A 26,106-nucleotide genomic window follows, 5' to 3' on the forward strand; every position below is an offset into this window, starting at 1 on the left:
CTGCCCAATGGCTTTCGCCGGCCGGGGAGCGGGGGGCGTCGCCCGGGGGGCGCGGAGCCGCGGCCGGGGTGGGGCTTGTGCGCCCCGCGCGGCAGAGCGAGGCGGCCGTGCCCGCCGGAGCGCGCGGCCGGCCGAGTGTGTGCGAGTGTGCGTGTGCGCGCGCGTGCGGGAGTGTGTGAGCACACGCCTTCGGGGGGCCGGAGTGGCACTGCAGTGGGCTTCTCCCTGGCGCCCGCCCTCCGGCGGCTCTGCCCCACGCCTGCCGGCCCCGCGATTGCGAAGCCGCGTGGCTCCCTCATCTGCCCGAGCCTCCCTGTCGGTCCACCCCTCTCCGGTCTTACTTTTCCTTTTACCCCGGGCTGGGGGCTGCCGGCCGCCCCGCCACCGGCGCAAACAACCCAAGCAGCCTCCCATTCGTGCCTCAGCCAAGAATGCTCCGCTAGTCTTTCTCGGGGGTTCCTCCACGAGCCAGCCCGAGGCTCCCCCATCCTGGGAAATTGTTTTGCTGGACTGCCGTACCGAGGCTGGTAAAGCTCCAGGACTTTTATTATTATTTCGATTCTTTTCCTTTCCCTCCCCTCCCGGGCAACGGAGCAATGAAATTTCCAATCGAGACTCCAAGAAAACAGGTGAACTGGGATCCTAAAGGTTGGTATTTCCTACTTCTGGCCGCCCTGGCCCTGCCTCCATCCCCGGCGTGTGCGCGCGCATCCCGGAGTGCAAGCACCCAGGCTCCCGGCGGCGGGTGTCCGGAGGCTGGAAACCGCGCCTGGGGACTGCAGCGGGGTGGGCGGCGGGCGGAGGCCGCGTGGGTGCTGGGCCCGGATCGCGCCTGCCCCTACCCCTAACATTGTCCCTCCTGGACTGTTTCAACATCTATCTAGAGACACACCAAGCGGGCTGTTTGGCTTGAGATTGCAGCAAGTGTCGGAGCTCGCTTCTGACTTGGTGTGTGTTAGTGTGTGCGTGTCTCCTTTGTTTCTGGTGATCTTTGTCTCTGCAAAGGTGGGTGGGGTGCCTTCCCCTGGACCTGGGCTCCCCGGCCAGCCCGGGGTGTCCCCAGCGGGAAGGGTTTCCAGGCAGCAAGTGAGGCTGCGCCTCGCAGCAGCAGCCCCTGGAGGTGGCCCTTCTCTGGGGCGCGCGGAATAATGAAGCCCTTGGGGGCCTTCCCGATCTTTGCTTAGTCTTATCACCAAACCAGGCGGCGAGTTTGGCTCCGGTGGGAGTAGAAGGGGGCGGGAGGGGCTGGTTTTCCAGAAGGGTGGGGCTGCTGAGGGCTCGGGGAGGGGCGCTTTGTGTGCCCCCAGCCCGGGTAGGAGTGTAGTGTACAGGCTCTTATAAATGCTGGGCAGTGTTCCCTGGACTCAAAAGGGAGCGGTTTAGACAGATTTGTGTGTGCCCAGGGTCGGCCGCTGCGTCTCTAATTAGCATACAGATGTAAGGCTGCTCCTGAGCGATCACTCTGCCAGCCGAGCAAGTTGAAACCTCCTGTCCAGTTTTGACAAGAATGCTCTTGCTTTTGTCATGCCTTTGACGAACCTTTCTCTTAGTTCATCTGAAGGCTGAGTTGGGCAAGACAACGCCTCTGTGCAAGTTGGGGTTGAAATTGGCCTGATGTGTGTGTATCTGTGTGTGTGTGTGTTTATTACGAGTGCGTTTCTTCTTTTCTGTTTGGAAGAGAGGAAACCCACTCATTGTTGAGGACACGTCTTAGGAATTGACCAGCTTCTTGAAGACAGAGTGAGGAGATAATTGCCTGTTCTCAACACCAGGGCTGTTCTATCTTGAATACAACCCAGACCTGCTATTTTCTCTCTCCATCTTTGGAAATATGGAATTGTGTCTTTTTCGGTCTGTTTGTTTGCTGTTTTGGGGGGGAGGACTCCTTTCAAAACATCTTCGTTGAATATCTACTACAAACCAAAAGCTGTTGCAGGTGCAGGAAATACAGTCAGAATGATACAGACAAAAAGCTCTGTCTTTTTGGAGTCTATAGCGAGACTTAAATCAATCATTGCACAGGGAAGTGCACAATTACAAGTTTATATACTGTTTCATGTGTTTCATGAAAAAGAGCATCAAGGGTTTGAGAGAGTGTCTGATGGAAGAGAGTGACAAGAACCAGGGGCGATGGGTGGTCAGGGAAGATAGTCAGACATGTGTATTGAGACCTGCAGGATACGTAGGGATGAACTAGCTAATGAATAGGGCAACTTGCAGGAGAAGAAACAGCAAGTGCAAGGGCCCTGAGGCAGAGGGATTGTGTGTATTTGTGGAACTGAAAGCAGGTTTCCACGGCTGGAGCAGAGACCAAGAGAGCATGTGTTTTGAGGCGTGGCTGGTGAAACCATGGACTCAGATCCTGAAGTCTGGTGGTGTTGCAGTAGGGGAGAATTGTGGATTGCGGGGTTGGAGAGTATTTTTTATCTTAAGTCACTGAAGTGTTTCAAGCTGAGAAGTGACGTGATCTGCACTAAGTTTTGAAGCAAGTGTTATCTGGCTCTTGTGGGTGTGAGGGACCAGACGCAGTAGTGAAGTGGGCCAGAGTGGTCGCTGTGGGGATGGAGCCATGGATGGACTGGGGAGCTCAGGAGGGCACAGGCTTTGTGTGAATCAAGTGTGGAGTGGGGTGGCTGGAATGACTGGAAAGAGCAAGGGCAGGGCCAGTCTTAAGGGAAAACTCCTGAGTTCAGCCCAGGTCTTGGTGAGTGGGAGACATCCTTGAGTCATTCAGGAGGTGGGTCAAGTGGGCCGTTGTCTAAAATACCAGATCAGCATTTTCAAGGAGCTCTGATAGGGAGGGCTGATTTTGTGAAGCTTGCCATGGCTTTTAAAATGCATTTCTATATAATCATCCTTCTACCTATTTATGTCACAGTGATAAACACAGATGAATCCCATATTTTACAGCCTGAAACAGTGAAGAAGCAAGCAAGTAGCACCCATGGTCACAACCAATGGTGCTAAAAATGAAAAGACCACAATAAAAGTCACCGCATTCAATGAGCAATCATTGCATGCCAGGCGTTTGATGTATGGAATTTCATAGCTATGCTCACAATAGTTATCTAATGGCACAGTGTTACTGTCCCCACTTGACACTTGATTGCCACTGGGACACCACTGAGCTGCCTTGCAATAGTATATTCTGACTTGAGGCCCAGTTGTTCCTGAAGGTGTGGGTGGCAGTCTTTCCCAGCCAGGGGGTAAAGGCAGGGGGAGAGTTGGGCGTGACTCTCACACCAGTAGAGAACCAGTGCACATTTATTCATGGTTAATTAAATTGTTAATTAAATTATTTATTGTTGTTTAACCAGAAGTTTCATTTATTCAGTCTTCTTTTTTACTCATGAAAGAAAGTTGTCTACTTGCTGTCCTGTCTCTTTTGTGGCCCCAGGGACTGCGGCCCGCCAGGCTTCTCTGTCCATGGGCTTTCCCAGGCAAGAATACTGGAGCGGGCTGCCATTTCCTTCTTAAGGGGATCTTCCCAACCCAGGGATCAAACCCGAGTTCCCTGCATTGCAGGCAGATTCTTTACCACTGAGTCACCAGGGAAGCCCATAGAAGGGAGAGACGATCCTCATTTTATAGGTGAGGGAATGGAAAACAGAGAGGTTGAGTAACTTATCAGAGGTCACACAGCTAGTGGGTTGGATCAAAATATGAGCCCTTAAACACTCTTCCCGTCTGTCCCTCATGTTACTGAGGCCTCTGTCTTCTACCTGGTGAGGATCCCAGAGCTCAGGGACTGGAGGAGCATCTTTCAAGGAAGAAGAGAGAAGAGGATGAGGGGGTCAATGGGGAGGAGGAGGAGGACAGGGAGGCAGTGAGTCAGTCTTGGTACCTCATCCCTTTCTGCATTAACACATCTAACCATTCTCTCTCCATCCACCTCCGGGGGAGGGGTTAGTCCCTGGTCACGGGACAGGCACTGGGTCTGTTCTTCGGAAGTTAGGGTTTCAGTTCAGTTCAGTCGCTCAGTCGTATCCGACTCTGCGACCCCATGGACTGCAGCTGTCCAGGCCTCCCTGTCCATCACCAACTCCCAGAGTTTACTCAGACTCATGTCCATTGAGTCAGTGATGCCATCCAACCATCTCATCCTCTGTTGTCCTCTTCTCCTCCCACCTTCAATCTTTCCCAGCATCAGGGTCTTTTCCAATGAGTCAGTTCTTCGCATCAGGTGGCCTAAGTACTGGAGTTTCAGCTTCAGCATCAGTCCTTCCAATGAACACCCAGGGCTGATCTCCTTTAGGATGGACTGGTTGGATCTCCTTGCAGTCCAAGGGACTCTCAAGAGTCTTCTCCAACACCACAGTTCAAAATCATCAATTCTTCGGCGGCACTCAGCTTTCTTTATAGTCCAACTCTCACATCCATATATGACCCCTGGAAAAACCATAGCCTTGACTAGATAGACCTTTGTTGGCAAAGTAATGTCTCTGCTTTTGAATATGCTGTCTAGGGTTTACATAGACCAAATGTGTTTAGCAAGGGGGAGATGAAGGTGAATCTAGCGTCATAATAGATATGAGGAGGGGAAGTTCCTTAGAAACAGGCAGTAAAGAGACCGCCTGCAATGTGGGAGATCTGGGTTTTATCCCTAGGTTGGGAAGGAAATGGCAACCCACTCCAGTATTCTTGCCTGAGAAATGCCATGGACAGAGGAGCCTGGCAGGCTACAGTCCTCAGGGTTGCAAGAGTCAGACACGACTTAGGAACTAAACCACCACCAGGGTATGAACAAGTTTGCACTTTCAGGTGGCTCTGCTCACAGATTTTGGAAGGAAGTTGTAATTATGTTTTGCTTACAGCCCTGTTACCTGACAATTTAATAGCACAAGATGAAGGTGGTTTGAGAACAGATTGGTTTTGATTGCACTTGGGTGAATTAAACAAAACACTGTCAAGAGGTTTAGGTGGAGAAATAAGACCTAAGTGTAAAACGATTATGCTCTGGTGAGCTTTTGGCCTTCCTCCATATTTGTAAAGCTAATGCTCGATATACCAGCAAATTTGGAAAACTCAGCAGCAGCCACAGGTCTGGAAAAGGTCAGTTTTCATTTCAGTTCCAAAGAAAGGCAATGCCAAAGAATGCTCAAACTACCGCACAGTTGCACTCGTCTAACACGCTAGTAAAGTAATGCTCAAAATTCTCCAAGCCAGGCTTCAGCAACACGTGAACCGTGAACTTCCAGATGTTCAAGCTGGTTTTAGAAAAGGCAGAGGAACCAGAGATCAAATTGCCAACATCTGCTGGATCATCAAAAAAGCAGGAGAGTTCCAGAAAAACATCTATTTCTGCTTTATTGACTATGCCAAAGCCTTTGACTGTGTGGATCACAATAAACTGTGGAAAATTCTGAAAGAGATGGGAATACCAGACCACCTGACCTGCCTCTTGAGAAACCTGTATGCAGTTCAGGAAGCAACAGTTAGAAATGGACATGGAACAACAGACTGGTTCCAAATAGGATAAGGAGTCCATCAAGGCTGTATATTGTCACCCTGCTTATTTAACTTCTATGCAGAGTACATCATGAGAAACGCTGGGCTGGAAGAAACACAAGCTGGAATCAAGATTGCCGGGAGAAATATCAATAACCTCAGATATGCAGATGACACCACCGTTATGGCAGAAAGTGAAGAGGAACTAAAAAGCCTCTTGATGAAAGTGAAAGAGGAGAGTGAAAAAGTTGGCTTCAAGCTCAACATTCAGAAAACTAAGATCATGGCATCTGGTCCCATCACTTCATGGGAAATAGATGGGGAAACAGTGGAAACAGTGTCAGATTTTATTTTGGGGGACTCCAAAATGACTGCAGATGGTGACTGCAGCCATGAAATTAAAAGACGCTTACTCCTTGGAAGGAAAGTTATGACCAGCCTAGATAGCATATTCAAAAGCAGAGACATTACTTTGCCAACAAAGGTGTGTCTAGTCAAAGCTATGGTTTTTCCAGTGGTCATGTATGGATGTGAGAGTTGGACTGTGAAGAAGGCTGAGCGCCAAAGAATTGATGCTTTTGAACTGTGATGTTGGAGAAGACTCTTGAGAGTCCCTTGGACTGCAAGGAGATCCAACCAGTCCATTCTGAAGGAGATCAGCCCTAGGTGTTCTTTGGAAGGACTGATGCTAAAGCTGAAACTCCAGTACTTTGGCCACCTCAATGGAAGAGTTGACTCATTGGAAAAGACTCTGATGCTGGGAGGGATTGGGGGCAGGAGGAGAAGGGGACGACAGAGGATGAGATGGCTGGATGGCATCACGGACTCGATGGACGTGAGGCTGGGTGAACTCCGGGAGTTGGTGATGGACGGGGAGGCCTGGCGTGCAGCGATTTATGGGGCTGCAAAGAGTCGGACACGCCTGAGCGTCTGAACTGAACTGAACTGAGCTGATTTTAAGACACGGTGACTCTGGAGGACCTACCCAGAAGGAGATGGGCTCCAAGTCTTGGCTTTCAGAGTAGAACTTACATACATTTTAAATTGTTGGGTTCTCTTCTTGATGATGTTCTTTTGAAAATTGGGATTGACTGGCTGCTTTTGTGTATGCTGAAGGCTTTTAAAAACCAACAAGATCAGCAAACACTATCTCTACAGCTTGAGGCAAGCATATCATCATGGTGTGAAGAACTGAGTTTTGGGGCAAAAGACTTAGTTTCTAAAAGAAGCTGTCGCAGTAATTAGCTGTGTGCCTTCGGGCTGCTCACTTGGCCTCTCTGCGCTGCACTTTCCGTCCATGTGCCAGGAGGCCACTGACACAACCTCTTTGATCCTGTCTCTTCAGCATTCCCGTTGGTCTGACCGCTGGGCCCCCTGGCTTCCGTCTGTTCTGCAAGTAGATGAGATGAGTCCCCTGTCTCAGGGCCTTTCTTGCACTTGCTGTGGCTTATAAATGTATGTTGGCCTTGCTGGCTTCTTTCCACCCTCTCAACCTCAGTTCGCACATCACCTTGCTAGCAGGGATTTCCCTGTCGCGTCTGAAACCCTTGCCTCTGGTTCCCTGACCCTGTCACTTCCACTGTGTCTCCTGCTGAGTTGTCTTCCTGGTACCTGTTGTGAGCTGAAACCATCATGTGTCATGATGCCAGCCTCCCTGGCTAGTGGGTGGGCCCCACAGGTAGGAATGTTCCCTGCCCTGCTTGCTGTCTTAACCCCAGACCCTGGGAGGTGCCCAGCACTTAGTGGATGCTCAGTAAGTGAGCTGAATATATGTAGGGATACAGGGATGGATCATAGAGGGTCCCTAAGGCTTCCAGCGCGATGAAGATTTCAGCGCTCTTTTTCTTTTTAAGTGCAGTGTAGTTTGCTTCACAATGTTGTGGAAGTTTCTGCTGCACAGCAAAGCGAATCATCTATGCACACACACACATCTACTCGTTTTTGGGTTTCCTTCCCGTTTAGAGCACTGAGCAGAGTTCCCTGTGGTACCCAGGGGCTTCTCACTGGTTATCTGTTTTACACGTAATCAAGCATACATGTCAGTTCCCATCTCCCTGTTCATGCCCTGCAGCCACGCTTGGTGTCTGTATGTTTGTTCTGTCTATCTGTGTCTCCGTTTCTGCTTTGTAAATAGGTTCATCTGTACCATTTTTCTGGATTCCACATATATGTGTTACTATTCGATACTTGTTTTTCTCTTTCTGATTACTCCGTGTGAGTCTTTAGGTCCATGCACATCTGTGCAAATGGCACAGTTTTCTACCTTTTCACGACTGAGTAATATTCCACCATCTACAACAGCCAGAACGTGGAAACAGTCTGAATGTCCATCATCAGAGGAAAGGAAAAGAAGATGTGGCCCATGGATGCCGTGGAAGATTATCCAGCGCTCTTTTAACCTACAGGTGGCAAAGGACAAGTAACAATAGGGTAGTAATATCCCTAACTGAGGAGGCATCAGGAAGGACCTGATATTCCCACCTCTGGCGAGTGCCCAGCTCTCCAGAGCCTCCAGCAAGCTGATTTCTGTCTGTTCGCCTTTTCACCAGGAGTGGGGGTGGAGGGGGCAGGTGAGGGGGGCAGATGTGGCCTGGCACAGATTCGGTTGGTGTCCCAGGAATAATTTAGCACATATTGGCCATTGGCGCGCAGCTCTCTTTGGGTATTTAAATCGATTTGAGAAATAAGCAGAGCTTCCCTGGTGGCTCAGTGGTAAAGAACCCACTTGCCAATGCAGCATGCTTGGGTTCGATCTCTGGGGTTGGGAAGATCCCCTGGAGAAGGAAACGGCGACCCACTCCAGCATTCTTGCCTGGAGAATCCCATGGACAGAGGAACCTGGCAGGCTACCATCCATGAGGGTGGCAGAAGAGTCAGACACAATTTAGCCACTGAACAGCAACAGTAGCAACAAAGAAAGAAGCGAGGCCTTAGAGCCAGAGCTGTTTTTTTTTTTTTTTTAAGCTGCATTTTCAGTGAATAGTTTAACGCAAAATTCCAGAGAGGCCTGTATTGTACGTGTGTATTGCCTTTCAGTTTACAGAACACTTTTTATAAATGATCTCATTTGTTCTTTAAACAGCCCTATTTTTGTCAATATTGGAGTCTTAGATTTACTACTGAGGGGAATAGAACAAGTCAATGGCTTCTTTGGGGGCCCAAGGCTGCAAACGGGCAGTGCCAAGCCAGGCCTCCTCATGCCTATGTGCAGGGCAGTTTCCCTCACGCCTTCTTCTCTTCCAGGATTTTTGTCCATTCCACACTCTGTCATTCTTTCTGATCCAAAAGTGTATTCACAGATTTCTCGGAGATTTAGAGGAGGGAGTCTTTTGGCTGATCAGTGAGCCCTTAGGGTTGACGGTGGTTTTCTTCAGGTTGCACTTGCACTAGCTGAGTTCTACTGAACACCCTTTGTCCCATGAGTTCAAAGGAAGAGCCTTGGATCTCACTTTTGCGCTCTTGGTTCAAAAGAGATTTTGGTCCCTTGTGAATATGAGCCAAACTCAACCTGTAAGACGGATGGAGTGCAATCTTTATTAATGTGTTTCCAAACACACATTTGTATTGCTTAGATTTTCTGGAAAGAAAATAATCTATGTTGAATTAATATCCAACTTTCAGGAGATCAGCTTTCCAAATGGGATTAGTAATATGCCAGAATCAGCACAATTATCCTAGAAAGTAAAGAGGGAAGATGTTGCAAAGCCGATGCGGGTCCAGGTTTGGCTCAGGTTCTTTTCCGGAGGAGCTCCAGTCTTTTGCAGATTCTATGGATCACTGGGTGGAATGAAGATGGGTTCGGTTCACTTTGCTACACCACCCTGCTTCTGAAACATCTGCACTTTGGCTCTGCTTGAGTCTGCTCAGGCTGTCATAGGAAAATATCCTAGACTGAGTGGCTGGAACAACAGAAATTTATTTTCTCACAGTTTTGAAAACTGGAAATCCGAGATCAAGGCACTAGCAGGCTGATGTCTGGGGAGAGCTCCCTTCCAGGGCTGCAAGTGGCCACCTCCTTGCCATGCCTTCCTGTGATGTAGCGTGCCCCGAGGCCTCTTCTTCTTCCTAAAGGGTACCAGCCCTGTTGAATGGGAGCCCCACCCTTAAGACCTCTCTTGGTGTTAATTACCTCCTAAAGGCCCTACTGCTAGTTCAGTGGCATTTGGGATTTAGGTTTCAACATATGAATTTTTTTTCTTGGGGGAGGGGATGCAGTTCAGTCCATAGCAGGCTCTTCATGAGCATCATCTTAAATGAGATGCATTTAAAAAATACAAACTACATCTTGCCCCAAACTGGGAAATTTCAGCACAGCTGAGATAATGGTTTTTAATGTCGGCACAGTGCTAGGGACCCACTGTTGGTCAAAAAAGGTAAATTGTACCTTTTTTTTTAAAACAAACAAACAAACAAACTTGTTTTTAATTCTTATTTTTGTTTTTTACCTTTGTCTGTCTTTTTAAAAAGACAAACTTTTATTTTCTATCAGAGTGTAACCTGATTTATCCCTAACAGTGCTGGGATAGTTTCAGGTGCACAGCACTTAGGCCTATATCCATTCTTCCTCAAACTCCCTTCCCATCCAGGCTGCCACAGAACAGAATTGAGCAGAGGTCCCTGTGCTACACAGTACATGCTTGCTGGTTATGCATTTAAAATATAGCAGTGTATACATGTTGATCTCAAACTCCCTAACTATCCCTCCCCCTATAACTGTAAGTTCATTCTCTAAGTCTGTTAACACTTTAAAGAAATTATTTATTTTTGGCCATGCCACAGGGCATGCAAGGATCTTACTTAGTTTCCTGACCAGACCCATGGCCCCCTGCAGTGAAAGTACAGATTCTTAACCACTGGACCACCAGTGAAGTCTCAAAGGTACTTTTTTTGAGGCAGTGGAATCATTTTCCTTTTAGTCCATGGGGGAATTAGAGAGTTTAATGATGAAATAGAATGAAACTGTTTTACTGAAAGCCAATTAGGAAGTCTCAGTTTGGACATCTCCCTTGGCTGAAGCTGGAAGGTGGGTAAAGGTGACGTCTTTGGCTCTGCTCAGGTTCTGTCATAAAGGGTGCTTTCTGGGTGAGCCGGCTGGGTTTAGACTTGGTTAGGGGCTCAGCTCTGCCTGGCTTGGCTATGCAATCTGCCCCAATGTGGCACCAGGAACATGTTGGTCTCCCCTTCCTGGCAGCTTTCCCACAGAGGTCAAAGGATCAGTCGCCCTGGGGCTCTGTTCCTAAAGGTCCTCTCCATGGGCTCCTGACTGTGTCAAGCTCATTACTGGATGGAGAAACAAAATCCTCGTGTTTATATCCTAAAACGTCTATTTGTGGTTTGCAGGCACAGTTTGAAATTTTTCTTTTTTCCCCTTGTAACTGTCTGGGACTGAGTACTGTGAATTGAAAATTGAAAGCTGGTGTCCTCGTCTTCCATGTCGAGCTGGCGTGGGGGTTGAGGGCCAGAACCATTGGCACAGGGAGGGGTGGGCCCAGGGAAATGACGCGCTCCTTTTTCTTCATTCCCAGAGCCAGGGAGGCAGACGGGGGTGGGCATAAAAGGCAGTGTGAGGGGGTAGGTAGGCAGGATTTCAGGGAACTCCAGTTTCCGTTCTACCAATGACTTTACTTTCTTTTTTCCATGGGGGGAACTTTGAAGCAAAGTGGAATGGTGGAGAAGTGTAGAATTTGTAGAGTCCACGTTGCCATAATGTGTGATCATGGGAGCTCCCCGTTCCGCCTCCTCTTCTGTTCTTCCTTCATTCATTCTCCCTGCTCCACGCCCCCACCTTGCTCTGTTTTCTACGGAGCTCTGATCTCAACTGCTATCTCTTATGCAAAGGATTCTAGTCTTTATTCATCCAGTTACCCGACGTAGGGGCAACAGTAGTGTTTGCAGTTTAAGAAGAAATCCCTGACGAGTCAATGCAGATTTGCTCAAGTGATGGAGAGTCTGAAAGTCACGGTGACCTTTCAGAATGGGCTAAAATGCCAATATTTGTAATTCTGTTGTACTGGCTAGCAACAACTTTACTACTGAGAAATGAGTTTCTAATGTGTAAGCAGCCCTGTGGGTCCCCCAGTTCAGTTCAGTTCAGTCGCTTAGTCGTGTCTGACTCTTTGCGAGCCCATGAATTGCAGCACACCAGGCCTCCCTGTCCATCACCAACTCCCGGAGTTCACCCAAACTCACGTCCATCGAGTTGGTGATGCCATCCAGCCATCTCATCCTCTGTCGTCCCCTTCTCCTCCTGCCCCCAATCCCTCCCAGCATCAGAGTCTTTTCCAATGAGTCAACTCTTCCATTGAGGTGGTCAAAGTACTGGAGTTTCAGCTTCAGCATCAGTCCTTCCAAAGAACACCCAGGACTGATCTCCTTTAGAATGGACTGGTTGGATCTCCTTGCAGTCCAAGGGACTCTCAAGAGTCTTCTCCAACACCACAGTTCAAAAGCATAATTCTTTGGCACTCAGCTTTCTTCACAGTCCAACTCTCATATCCATACATGACCACTGGAAAAACCATAGCCTTGACTAGACGGACCTTTGTAGGCAAAGTAATGTCTCTGCTTTTGAATATGCTGTCTAGGTTGGTCATGACTTTCCTTCCAAGGAGTAAGTGTCGTTCAATTTCATGGCTGCAGTCACCATCTGCAGTCATTTTGGAGCCCCCCAAAATAAAATCTGACACTGTTTCCACTGTTTCCCCATCTATTTCCCATGAAGTGATGGGACCAGATGCCATGATCTTAGTTTTCTGAATGTTGAGCTTGAAGCCAAGTTTTTCACTCTCCTCTTTCACTTTCATCAAGAAGCTTTTTAGGTCCTCTTCACTTTCTGCCATAAGGGTCTTGTCATCTGCATATCTGAGGTCATTGATATTTCTCCCAGCAATCTTGATTCCAGCTTGTGCTTCTTCCAGCCCAGCGTTTCTCATGATGTACCATGCATAGAAGTTAAATAAGCAGGGTGACAATATACAGCCTTGACGGACTCCTTTTCCTATTTGGAACCAGTCTGTTGTTCCATGTCCATTTCTAACTGTTGCTTCCTGACCTGCATACAGGTTTCTCAAGAGGCAGGTCAGGTGGTCTGGTATTCCCATCTGTTTCAGAATTTTCCACAGCTTATTGTGATCCACACAATCAAAGGCTTTGGCATAGTCAATAAAGCAGAAATAGATGTTTTTCTGGAACCCTCTTGGCTGTGCTGGGTGTTAAGTGCGGCACGTGGGATCTAGTTCCCTGACCAAGGTCGAACTGGGGCCCCCTGGATTGGACTGTGAAGACTTAACCACGAGGCCACCAGGGAAGTACCAAGGCTTTCATATTCTTATCCCGAGTTTAAAACACCTAGGCTGTTCTCACTGAACCAGAGAAAATAATAAAGAAAAAACATGGCTTGGAATCATAATACTCAGTCTGAGTTCTACCAATTTTAGTAGCTATGTGAACCTGGACAAGTCACTTAAGCTTTTGGAGACTTAGTTTTCTCCTGGGTAAAAAAAAAGAGAGAGAACATAGTAACATTGGTGTCACATTTGCTGAGATGATCAAATGAGATGGTAAATGTGAACAAGATTTATAAACTTAAGTTGTCAGCCAACATTCCTCAAAGTGTGTTCGATGAGACACAAGTGATCTTTCCAGATGTTGCGTGGAAAAGCAAACGTTTCCTTGGCCATGTGAGATTGCAGAGTGGCCTGTTCTCATTCCCTCCTGGAGAGTTAGTATCGCTGTGTGGCAAATGGCCCCAGCGTTTAGTGACTTAAGCCAGTGATCAGTGTTTATGATCTCTATCAGGAATTTAGGAACTGCGTGGCTGGGTTGTCTGGCTGGGGGTCACTTGTTGGTTGTGGGCAGATGTTGGCTGGGGCTGGCGGTCATCTGAGAGCTTGACTAGGGCTGGGAGATCTGCCTCTGAGGTGACTTGCTCACGTGACTTGCAGATTGCCGCTGTCTTTGGGAGAGACCTCACTCCCTGCCGCTGTGAACCTCTCCGCAGGCTGCTTGAGTATCCTCACAACATGGCCAACTTCCTCCAGAGTAAGCCCTTCAAGAGAGAGCACAGTTAGGCCTTTCACAACCTAACCTCAGAAATCTGTGTGCACACAATGGAATTGATAAAATAGTAAATGAGAACAGACTAGATATGATTAAGACCTCTGAAACCCTAATGATAAACTCATTTTAATAGTTATTGAAAGAATGAAAGTATTTAAAATGATGCACAATGTCCTAAGTCTTCCTAAATCAAGATTTTGGTTAACATGCTTTTAGGAATATTAAAAGCAGAGTGAGTTTTTTTTTTTTTAATAAATCATAAAATGTTTCTAAATATAAAGTCATGTAAAATTAAAAAAAATAAATCATACATTGTTATTATTACCATAGTCTTTGTTTTTTCTTCTAGTTTTATTGAGATATAATTGACATAAACATGCATTTGTTTAGGTGTAAAACGTAATGATTTGATATATTTATCTATTGTCAAATGATTCCCACAATAAGTTTAGTCAACATCCATCACTTCACATTGTTAATTTTTTATGATGAGAAAACTTTTAGGGTCTACTCTCTGAGCAACTTTCAAATATATATCAGAGTATCGTTAACTCTAATGAGCATGCTGTGTGTTACATCCCTGGGACTTATTTATCTTACGGCTGGAAGTTTGTACCTTCTGATCACCTTTTCTCAGTTCGCCTACTCCCCACCCCACTGCCTTTGGTAGCCACCAGCCTCTTCTCTGTTTCTCTGAGTCTGGCTTTGTTAGATTCCACATATAAGTTGGATCACCCAGTATCTGTCTTTCTCTGACTTATTTCCCTTAGCGTAATGTTCTCAAGGTCCATCTGTGTGGCCGCAAATGGATTTACTGACTCCTTTTCGTGAGATGTGAGCCACCACGTTTGGGAGGAAGGATGATTAAATGCACTTTGGAAGGAGAGAGTGTCAAAGAATTTGAGGAAATATTTAAATATCACCATAAGCATTTCCTGCTCAGCTTATTGAATACATACTGAGCGCCGGGCATTGTGCAAAGTGCTTGAGAGACATCATCTCATGTAGTCCTCTCTTTGGTCCAAAGAAACACATGAGATGATTATCCCTGCCTTCTGAATGAGGAGGCTGAGGCCTGCAGAGCTTAAAGCAACTTGCCCAAAGTTACCTTGTAGCTCTGGGCTGAATGCTGGGAGTCTGTTAGCTCCGGAGTTCTTCTGTCCACCTCCTCCGCCTTCCCTGAGAAGCCTGCAGGGTGGAAACTGGGTTGATTGATTGTATTTAACCCTGCGTTTCCCATTTACCCCTCTCATCACCCACTGCTCAAAAGGGTATTTGAGAAAGAGCGAGCCTGATGATGATTTGTATAAGATACGAATATATGGTCTTACAGTAGGTTGCAGCATACCACCCAGCCCACGCAGATACAGATACAGATTTTTCTGATACAAAAAGCCTGTCTGTGTCTAGTAAGTTCTCACCAAAAAGTAACACTGTGATGCACCCTAGTTCTTCTCACTGTGAAACCGGAGGTTGAGGGAGGCAGCTCGGGACCCACTTTTTTGCAGATCATCCTTCTTGGACAGCCTTCTTTATAGGTTCAAAGCCTGGCTTCCCCGGTGGCTCAGACAGTAAAGAATCTCCCTGCAATGCAGAAGACCCGGGTTCAATCCCTGCATCTGGAAGATCCCCTGTAGAAGGGAATTCTTACCCACTCAGTGGCACCCGCTCCAGTGCTCTTGCCTGGAAAATCCCATAGACGGATGAGCCTGGTGGGCTGCAGTCCATGGGGTCACTAAGAGTTGGACACGACTGAGCGATGTCTCTTTCACTTTTCACTTTCATGCATTGGAGAAGGAAATGGCAACCCACTCCAGTGTTCTTGCCTGGAGAATCCCAGGGTCTGGGCAAGCTGGTGGGTTGCAGTCTCTGGGGTCGCACAGAGTCAGACACGACTGAAGCAACTTAGCAGCAGCAGCAGCAGCAGCAGCCAGTGTTCTTGCCTGGAGAATCCCATGGACAGAGGAGCCTGGTGGGCTACAGTCCATGGGGTCACAGGACTGAGCAACCAACCCTTTCACTTTGGATAAAAGCCAAGACAGGACGTCCTTCAGGCTGGGCAGTGGAAGTCTCAGGGAATGGGTGTCTGGTGTGTTTCTGTGTGTGTGAGGGAAGCACAAGTGGGGTGCTTGCGGGGATGGACCCGGCGCGCAGGGAGAAGTCACTCGCGGACTTATTTGGAGTAAACATACTTTTTAATTTTTTTAACCACCTTGTTTTTTCTGCATATTCTTGAAGGGAAAATGATTTCCCGGAAGCAGGATGCGTCTGATGGCTTTGAGGTTCCCACGTTGCCGAACACCCGGGTTACTCCCGAGGCACTTTGTATTCTGAGGACAGTTCTTGTGTGTCCGGGCAGAGGCGGGTGAGCGCTGTGTCTTTTGAGTGCCGCCGTAGGCTTTGTTGAGCCCGTCACTGCTTCCACAATAGGGCCAGGAGGGGCCCTGGACGGGGTGGGAGTGGATTGAATGAGGCTGCCTGAGGGGCCTGTGGTATTCCGGAGGCGACTCTCAGGGCGTCTGTAACCATAGCAACCGAGGGCTGGACCGCTCTCAGGACGCAGACATGCCGTAGTCCCGCTCCTGGCTCTGCTCCTGGCTCTGCTGCCTTCCGCTCCTTTCCTTCATCCAGGAACTGCCCCCACCCTCTGCCTCGAGCCCCCCAGGCTCGCCCCTGATCAGGGACTGACGTTCAGGGTGATTCTACACGAGTGATTTTAGCTTCCGATGGACCCTTCACATCCTCAGTCCCCACCTTCGATTTCTGGACCTACAGCTGATTCGTTATGACCCAGACCAAGCCACACCAACATCATTTCCCCCTCCTTTCCACTTTTACTTTGAAAAAATTAGGCAGAGTTATGTAGGGAACGTATTTTAGATTTCAATGATGGTGGCTCATGACAGTGTTTTGAATAACGCTCACCTTCTGGTTTAGATCTTCGGTTTGGGGGGATGTGTTATAAAAGAACAGAGAAAGCCCCCGAGGCACAGCAGAAGGACCACTAGTCTCTGGCCAGGAGACTTGGATCGTGATCCTGGTTAGAGTGTGAGGTGTGGCGCGTGGGGGCGTGAGGATGGGTGGGGGGGTGGTGGCCGGGTTATGCAAGGGATAGTAGGTCCTGAGAAGGAAGTTTTTCTTCCTGAGAATAATGGGAAGGCACGGAATAGTTTGAAGTAGGAGGAATGACACGATCAGATTTGTATTTTTTTAAAAATTTTGATGTGGACCATTTTGAAGTCTTTGTGTTTTGGCCATGAGGCGTGTGGATTTTATCTCCCCAGAGATTGAACCCACACCCCCTGCACTGGAAGGCAAGGTCTTAACTGCTGGACCACCAGGGAAGTCCCCAGATTTGTATTTTTAAAGACTACTTAAATCACTTATAAATGAGTATCCTTTGTAATAGAATGATTGATTCAGCAAATGTTTGTAGAGGATCCTTGCTATGAGCCGGGGACGTAGGGTGGCAAACTTACACAGGGGATTCTGTCTTCTTATAGGTATCATGGGAATTTTTGAAAAACATTTAGATAGGAGAAAAGCTTTTCTTGGCCTCTGGTTTACGACAACCGATTCCTAACTTCTGCTTGCAAATGAGAAGGATATCTTTTTTTTTGGGTAGAGGATGTATTCTATCTTAAAGCAATGGCAGCTGCATTTTCAATCCCTGTGAATGTAATCTTTTACTGGGCTTTGTTACATGGCTTTTGATTCTGTGATCATTTACATATCTGGAGTCAGTGAATCAATACACCAGAAACTCACGGCACATCCAGTAGTTTGTACTTCAAACACCTTTTGGAAGCTTTCAGCCATCAGTTTAGCATAATGGGCCTAATAAAAATTGCCAGCATCTCCTCCTCACCCGCCGCCACTTTGTTCCTGGAGCATTGGGGGCATCGTGACATTGGGATATTTCTCCTTTGACTATAATGGGACCCCCTGCTTGGCAAATCCTTGTGGCCTCAGCTTGGAAGGTCTCCCCAAAGCCTGAATTAATGAGAGGCTATGAACAGGCAGGGTGAGAACGCAGCTTCTGCAGGGCGTGAATGCCTGCTTCTCTGGCAATAATCTCTGCATTCAGACTCAGTTCTAAAGAGAAGTGAAGCCAACAGCCCCAGGGGATGGGATTTGGGGAGCCCCTGAGTCCCTGTCTACAGCTGAGCCCCAGCACTGCTTTCCGTGACCAGCAGACCGCCTACAGACTCCACCTGCAATGCAGGAGATGTAAGAGACATGAGTTCAATCCCTGGGTCGGGAAGATCGCCTAGAGGAGGGCATGGCGACCCACTCCAGGATTCTTGCCTGGAGAGTCCCTTGGACAGAGGAGCCTGGTGGGCTGCAGTCCACAGGGTCACAAATGAGTTGGACACGAGTTAATGACCAAACATCAGCAACAAACATCAGCAACATCTCTGCAGCTTCTCAAAGGAAAAGACGGGCGTCCAGAGAGGTCAGGTGATTTTCTCAGACAGCAAAGAGGAAACAAAGCGCGCGTTTGCATCCGTATCTTAACGTCTGTTGTGCAACACCAGGGGAGGGGCTTTGTTTCTCTCCTTTTGGGAAGAATAATTAATGAAGAGCTATAGGGACAGGGCTGAGCGACTGAACAGCAGCTGGGGCTTCCCTGGTGGTCAGATGGTAAAGAGCCTGCCTGCAGTGCAGAAGGCCTGGGTCGGGAAGACCCCCTGGAGAAGGCAGTGGTAACCCACTCCAGTGTTCCTGCCTGGAGGACCCCACAGATAGAGGCCTGGGGGGCTACTGTCCACAGGACTGTAGAGTTGGACATGACTGAGAGACTGAACTGAACTGCACTGAGTGGCTGAACAATAGCAACACAGCTCTTCCAGAGCCTGGAGCACACTGGTTCTGAGATTTCAAGCTGAATCCTCTGTGATCTATAACAAGTATGGACCTGCGTGTATATTCAGCCTCTTGGAGAAGACATCCATTCATTTATTCAGTGATATTTACTGGGCGCCTTCCTTGGGCCTGGCACTATCCCAGGCCTGGGGGTAAGAGATGAACAACATAGATTCCCTGCCCTCCTGAAACTCACCGCCTGGCCAGAGCGCCCGACCTTTCTTACAGACTCTCAGGTCAGTTCCCTGCACATTTCAGAAATCTCTCTCAGGCACAAGTCAGAAGGGCTTAAAACTTTTTATGCTAAGGGTGAAAATGAGGCCGTTTGTTTATTTTTTATATTTTTAATTGTGGTAAAAGTCACATAATATAAAACATGCTATTTTAACCACATTTCACTGTAGAGCTCGGTGATAGCAGGTACATTCATCATCTCCTGAGTTTTTCACTTTCTGAAACGGAAACTGTCGCCACTCCCCCTCCCCCTGCTCCCTGGCCCCCCGGCAGCTACCAGTGTTCTTTCTGACTGCGAGTTCAACTAGTCTGCTATTGCTGCGTCGCTTCAGTCGTGTCCGACTCTGTGCGACCCCGTAGACAGCAGCCCACCAGGCTCCCCCGTCCCTGGGATTCTCCAGGCAAGAACACTGGAGTGGGCTGCCATTTCCTTCTCCAATGCATAAAAGTGAAAAGTGAAAGTGAAGTCCAGCTCAGTGGTGTCTGACTCTTGGGGACCCCATGGACTGCAGCCTACCAGGCTCCTCCGCCCATGGGATTTTCCAGGCAAGAGCACTGGAGTGGGGTGCCATTGCCTTCTCTGTTGACTAATCTAGGTACCTCTTATAAGTGGAATCAAGCAGTTTTTGGTCTATATCTACTGTATATTGGAATGCATTTTTATGGTTGACTTAATAAATGTCCTGAAAACAGACTGGGCCTTCTTTGTTCACCCCTGTGCCATGCAGTAGGTTGAAAATAAGATCATTCTGATGTAACATTACTCTTTGAAAAGAATGTTTAGCTTGTTAATTTCCTAGGGAATGAGTGTTGATCCTGTAGAAGTCAGCAACATTTTATTAGAACATGCAGTGATTTCAAAGAGAGCCTTAGAACTGCCTAGTTTGTATGGAAGTTTTATTAAGAACACCTTTGTTAGTTAGGGCTCTGTGTCTTGTGTGTGGATCGCTGGAACCTGACCTGAGTTTGAGTTTCCCCGGAGATGATGACGTGTAAATTAATCTCAGAGGAACTGCAAGAGATTGAAATGTTAGATTCTTAAAGAGTCTCTCCTTCTCTTTGGCAGATGGGAACTTTTTGCTGCACATAATTTCCAAAGTATCTACATTTACATGTCTCCTGAAAAAAAGAGTGAAAATTGGTCACTCGGTTGTGGCCGACTCTTTGTGAACTCCAGGGTCCTCTGTTCATGGAATTCGCCAGGCAAGAGTGCTGGAGTGGGTTGCCCCTTCCTTCTCCAGGGGATCTTCCTGACCCAGGGACTAAACCCAGGTCTCCTGCATCTAGGCGGATTCTTTACTGTCCGAGCCACCAGGGAAGCCTGTGTCTCCTGAATGGGGGAAATTAGGGCTCTGGTTGCTTTGTTGTGAGTTTGCGGCCGCTAATGGAGCTTTCTGCTCTGTTTTAAACCAGTTCTAGCGGCTCAGAGGTTAAAGCGTCTGCCTGCAATGTGGGAGACGTGGGTTCGATCCCTGGGTTGGGAAGAGCCCCTGGAGAAGGAAATGGCAACCCACTCCAGTATTCTTGCCTGGAGAAGCCCATGGATGGAGGAGCCTGGTCGGCTGCAGTCCACAGGGTCGCAAAGAGTCGGACACGACTAAGCGACTTCACTCACTCACTCACTCAGCAGCAGCAGCAGCGATCGATGGACCCCTGCCTGGTGATGTCTGGTGATGGTAGCATGCTGTTGCCGGAGGTGAGGGGTGTGTGATGAGAATGCGCACGAGAGCTCAGACTTGCCCCGGCCCCAGCTCTGTGCCTGCTTGTCCACCTGAGAACCAGGAGGACTCCAGCACCCATCCCCTCGGTCTTGGGAGACTTAAATGAGATGATGTGCAGAAAGGGTGGAGCCCAGTGCCAGACGCACAGGAGGTAGTAATCGATGGTGGTGGTGGTGTGACTGGCAGCACCCGTCTGCTGAGGGTCTGCATCAAGGGCAGCGCCTTGGTGGGTAGCAAATCCTTTGCTGCAGCCTGGGTCACTTTACTAGTTTTTCTAGTCAACACCCTTGTGTGTGTGTGTGTGTGTGTGCTTAGTCACTCAGTTGTGTCTGACTCTTTGCAACCCCGTGGTCTGTAGCCCCGCCGGTCTCCGCCGTCCGTGGGATTTCCTAGGCAAGAACACTAGAGTGGGTCGCTGTTTCCTTCTCCAGGGGATCTGCCTGACCCGGGGATCGAACCCTTGTAGCTCCTGCACTGGCAGATAGATTCTTACCCACTGAGCCACCAGGGAAGCCCCCCAACCAGCGTTACTAAGATGTAATTTACATACCATAAAAATGACATCTAAATACAATTCAGTGGTTTTTATTCTGTTGTGCAATGGTTACCTCTATATGATTTTCGGTTTTCTAAATCCCTCGAAAAAGAAACCTCATGCCGTCAGCTGTCTCTCCCTAATTTCCCTCACTCTCTCCCAGTCCAAGGCGATCACTGACCTTCTTTCTGTCTCTGTGGAGTTTGTATGAATCAGATCGTAGGACATGTGGCTTTTTGTGATCGGCTTCTTTCACAATGTAGTTTTTTCAAGATTCAGTTGTGGCATCCATGTCTACTTTTGAATGAATGTCGGTCATCTGAGACACGTAGTGTTAGGTCCAGTTTAAAGATGCAGAGACCAAAGCTGCTCACGGCCACCCAAGTAGACAGAGCTTGAGCTGGGGTTTGCACCCGGGTCTGTGCTGCGTCCACGGCCGTTCTCTGCTCGTCCACGGGCTGTCCTTTGACTGAGCGTCTGCATCATGCTGAACACTGTCTCCAGGGAGAGGCGTGTGTCCCGCGAAGGATGGAAGCCCTGGCCCCTGCTCCTTGCTCTGGTCGTGGGAGTCCCTCCTCCCAGGACTCAGATATTCTTCACCCACCTGATGGAGGAAGACATGATTTCACGGCTGAACACCCACTGGGTGGCTTCTTTGACTTGCGTTGGCCAGTCTAATTCTTTGGTCCATTCCTCAAGCGTTGTGACTTGAGCTGGGAAAGTTTTTGATGTGAAAACGAAGGGAGAAATGTATTTTCTGGATTCAGGGCCCAGCAACCCAGTCACCTGTTGGGAGGGAGGGAGGTCATCTTTCTTGCCTCCTTGGATCGTAGAGGAGAGCCATCAAACCTCTCCCCTCCCTGCCCTGGGCTGTTCCTGAGCTGTGAGATGCTTGGCAGCACTGGGGTTGGGGGCAGAGCTGTTCGTGGAAGGGTGAGGCCTTGTGCCAGCCGGTTCTGGGCAGGCACGGGGGTCTCTGCCGCATGTTCCGTGGGGGCCCACCGAGTCTGTGGTGGTGCGACAGCACACCCTGTGACGTGCGGGACCCCCATGATTCCCCCAAACTGCTTGTCTTGCTGAACTCTCCCGTCCTAGTCTAGGGAAAGGCCCTGCGTGATTCCCGAAAGTACAAGTGAGTTTTCCATCTTGCTTCCTCCAAAGGAGAAGGAAAAGGACCTTATGTATTACCACCCAGTTCCTTTAGAAACACCATGAAACCTCATGTTGACTTGGTAGGACACCGTCTTCTACTTAGAAATTTGCCGAACGTTCCCGAGACCCCAGGACTCTCGGGGTGCTTGTTTGGTAGATTTCTCGTGGAAGCGGCCCCACGCCTGGGGTGAGACTCTGAGCCTTGTGTGATGTGGCAGACACATCAGTGCCCACCCTCACCCTTTTAGTGCAAATTGGATGACACGACTGCCAGCCCTCACGCTTTCGGCCTTTTCCCTTAACCGACTCAGTGGACACGGATTTGAGCAAACCCTGGGACCTCGTGAAGGATGGGGAGTCTGGCGTGCTGTAGTCCGTGGGGCTGCAAAGAGCTGGACACGACTGAGCGACGGAACAATGCCAACAGCTTTATGAGCCTACTTATTGCTCCCGTGGAAGGCAGAAAGTACAGGAGAGTTACGGCACCCCAAGAGCAGCCCTTGACCAGGGACAGATGGGAGATGTTAGGGAAAGACCCCAGTTCCCTCGGGCCTGGGTGGGGTAAATCGGGAGTGTATTCTGCATGGGACTTCCTTGGTGGTGCAGCGGCTAAGACCCCTCGCTCCCAATGCAAGGGGGCCCAGGTTTGATCCCTGGTTAGGGAACTGGATCCCATGCGCAGCAACTAAGGGTTTACATGCTGCAGTCAGAGGTTCTGCATAAAGATGGATCTCGGGTGCCTCAGCTGAGGCCTGGAGCAGCCAAATAAATAAGTTCTAAAAAAGAGACTATGTTCTGCAGTGGAAAAAATTCCATTCTGCCGTAGTGACAGCTGGCTTGATGCTGTGCTTTCTATCAGTTTTCTTGGCTGCTTTCTCTGTCTCTCTTTTTTTCCATTTCCCAACTGGTGCTTTCTTCACCTCCCAACAACCACTGTGTTCACGTCTTTTATCTTAGGATCAGTTTCTGGGGGAACCCATGTTAAGATGTATGGTAGGGTTTTACCTTTCCCTTGCTTCTCTACCTGGCTCCCCAGCCTGCTGGCTTTGAATGAGAAGGTGGGGTAAGGCTCCAAGATGCTTCTCAGGCAAGCTAATGGCTCTCAGGGGACGTTGTCTACAGCTAATCAGCAGCTTTCTCTTTAGCGGCAAATCCTGGTGCTGGTGAGTAATCCAGAAAGCGTGAAAAGAGAGCTAAGGCTTGATGAGCCTCATCTCAACCTCATCAGACCGTTTTGTCTCCGTCACTCCCTTTCTCAGAAGATGGCAGAATGAAATACAGTTGGTTCTCGTTTGCAGTACTTGCGTTCTGTACAACCTCCACAAGCACCGGATTAGTGAACACGGAGCCATTGCTTCTAGGGGAAATCTAGGGTTAGGTTCCTGCAAGCCTCCGGTCACCACATCCCCGCCCGCTGATCTATGCATGACTTTGTTTTAAGTGTGTTTCTGTTTAAAGACGTCTCACTTAGTATATATCGTTGACTCATTCACTCTGAGCTCTCACCCTGTGGCGCTGCAACTCTCGGCTGGCGGAAGCTTACCTAGTACACATCTTTTCTCTGCAAGGACCAACCTTGCACTTAGGAACACTAGACACTCAGCACTGTGCTTGAGAGCAATTTTAAACAATGAAATGACCAATGGAAAGCACAGAAATGTGAAGAACGTGGCACTAAATAGACCACAAAAAGGACACTTGCTTGCAGAATGAGAACTGATGCAGAGAAGGCAGAGGATTGCCTTGTTTGACCTCAGTGGGGAACATGCATGTTGCAAGATTCAGTGTTTTGTTTTTTTTTTCTGCTCTGCACCTGTCTATGAACGACTGTGAAAGTGCCATGAGTATTGATTGGGGAGTTATAAATATGTTTTAGCAAGTAGGAGAATTTGCCTATGTGGAAGCTGTGACTAATAAGGGTTGACTTTCTTTTTTAACCCCAGTGCATTAAGACTCTCTTTCTATTCAGCATATTCATTAGACATGTGTTTCAGGCTCTGCAGTAGGTTCTGAGATGTTAAGAGATGCTTCCTGCCCTCCAGGAGTCTCCATTCTGGTGGCACAGGGGATTCAAACTATGACAGCAGACAGGGCACATACTCCAGAAGAGACAGTCTCACGGGAGTTTGAAGGGGTGGGTTTGAGAATACAAGACAGGTTGGACTTCACAGGGGAGGCCAAGCCTCCTTTGCTCGGTCTAAAGAGGCATTTCACATTTGGGGCATTTGCTGCTGCTGCTGCTAAGTCACTTCAGTCGTGTCCGACTCTGTGCGACCCCATAGACAGCAGCCCACCAGGCTCCCCCGTCCCTGGGATTCTCCAGGTAAGAACACTGGAGTGGGTTGCTATTTCCTTCTCCAATGCATAAAAGTGAAAAGTGAAAGAGACGTTGCTCAGTCATGTCCGACTCTTAGCGACCCCATGGACTGCAGCCCACCAGGCTCCTCCGTCCATGGGATTTTCCAGGCAAGAGTGCTGGAGTGGGGTGCCATTGCCTGCTCCGTGGGGCATTTGCTACATCACTGAAAAAAAGGAGAAGCAGTTGGTTGTCATTTCCCCGACCTGCACCTGTGCCTGCCTCCTTACGTTTATCCTTCCGTGCGTGAAGTGTGTCTCCTGTCTCAGGCCAATCCCTCCCTTTCTGCTGGGGCCCCCACTGCTTACATGCTTTTGGGTCTCCTTCTTTCTCCTAAAGCCTGTCTTTCTCCCTGTCTGCTTGAACATTCCCACTAACATTAAACATACTTCAGAGTCCTCATCATCCCCTTGACCCCACATCCCCTCCAGCCACCACCTAATTTCCTTTACACCCTTCACAGCAAAACTGCTGGAAAGAAGTGTGTGCAGTCAGGGGCTCACCTCCTCACCTCTTCTTTCTAATCGTCACCACATCACAGGGGCTGCCCTTCCTGGGGTTGCCAGTAGCTGTCACATCCTCTTTCTGTTCTTTTATCTGAAGTGTCAGTGAGGTTGCTTTCAGCTACGTGTTGCAGAATGTCCCATGAAAAGAGGCTTAAACAGTATGGACATTTACTGTTAAAAGAGTTCTCATCTCAAGGGAGCTCCTAGGAGCCTAGGGGGGCTCCTAGGTTGCTTTGTAATGTCTCTGAGAACCCAGGCTTGTCTAGCTTCCTGCCTTGCCTCCCTTCATCATGTTGGCAAAAGCTGCCTAATGGTGGTAAGAGGGCTGCAGATGCTCCAGCAGACCTTATGTTGTTTAAACACAGCATAGGAAGGGAGTGGTCTTCTTCCTTCTCTCTCTCTCTCTCTTTTTTTTTTTTTATCACGGAGGATCTTTTCCCTTTAGGGACCCCACAACCTATTTCTCCTTACATCAATCCCTAAACATACCAAAGGGAAATGATATTCTTACTATTGGCTTGGAGCAATTAAGATTTATCCCCTGCGTCAGGGGCCCACCTTTTTTGAATGTGTTTCCACTGAGCCAACATTTAAGTGAAACTGGGTCTGTTGGCACGGAAGGGGGAGGAGCTGCCACCTCTTCCTTGACACTTCACGGCTGATTTGACAGCGACCACTCCCTCCTTCTAGAAGCACGTCGCTTCTGTTGCTTGCTTTGGGGGCATCGTTTCCTCTGGGTTTGTTTTCATCTCCTCAGCTTCTCCGATGCTCTCCCTCCAAACGACCGGCTGCCCAGGCCCTTGGACTGGAGGGCCCTGGCCTCTGACTGGTTCTCCCCGGGTAGTATCAGTCGCCCGTCGTGCATCCCAGGGTGGCCTCTCCAGATTCCACATCCACCTGCCTCCTCGACATTTCCGCTCACGTGTCTGTCTTCAGCTCCGGAGACTGAAAGAGGATCGTGGACTTCCCACCCCAAAACTCCGTGCCTCCATGCTGTGCCCTCCCCTCCACGCGTGGCTCCGCCGTGTATACAGTTGCCAAAAGAAACATCTAGGCACGATGAGCGAGTCCTTTCTTTCGACCTCTGGGACTTCTCACTTTTTATCAGCGAGTCCAGTCAACGATGACCTCTGAAGTCCATCCAGAATCTGTTTCTGCTTCTGCCCTCACCTCTCTGGTTCTAGCAGCCTCAGCTAGACGGCTGACATGGTCTTCTCACTGGTTTCCCTG

The 26,106-nt window shown here is 48.7% G+C and overlaps 1 protein-coding gene across 1 annotated transcript in view; it reads left to right on the forward strand.

Moving 5' to 3' along the window:
* Positions 1 to 376: 376 nt before the first annotated feature.
* KCNK10 (potassium two pore domain channel subfamily K member 10) overlaps positions 377 to 26,106 on the forward strand; it is a 157,211-nt gene continuing 131,481 nt past the window's right edge. Inside the window, exon 1 of the mRNA XM_040227519.1 lies at positions 377 to 648. Coding sequence (XP_040083453.1) covers positions 597 to 648 — 52 coding nt within the window. The 5' untranslated portion in view covers positions 377 to 596. The remainder of the gene's footprint in view (positions 649 to 26,106) is intronic.

Source organism: Oryx dammah, unplaced genomic scaffold, assembly GCF_014754425.2.
Source record: "Oryx dammah isolate SB20612 unplaced genomic scaffold, SCBI_Odam_1.1 HiC_scaffold_26, whole genome shotgun sequence".
Lineage (NCBI taxonomy): Eukaryota > Metazoa > Chordata > Mammalia > Artiodactyla > Bovidae > Oryx > Oryx dammah.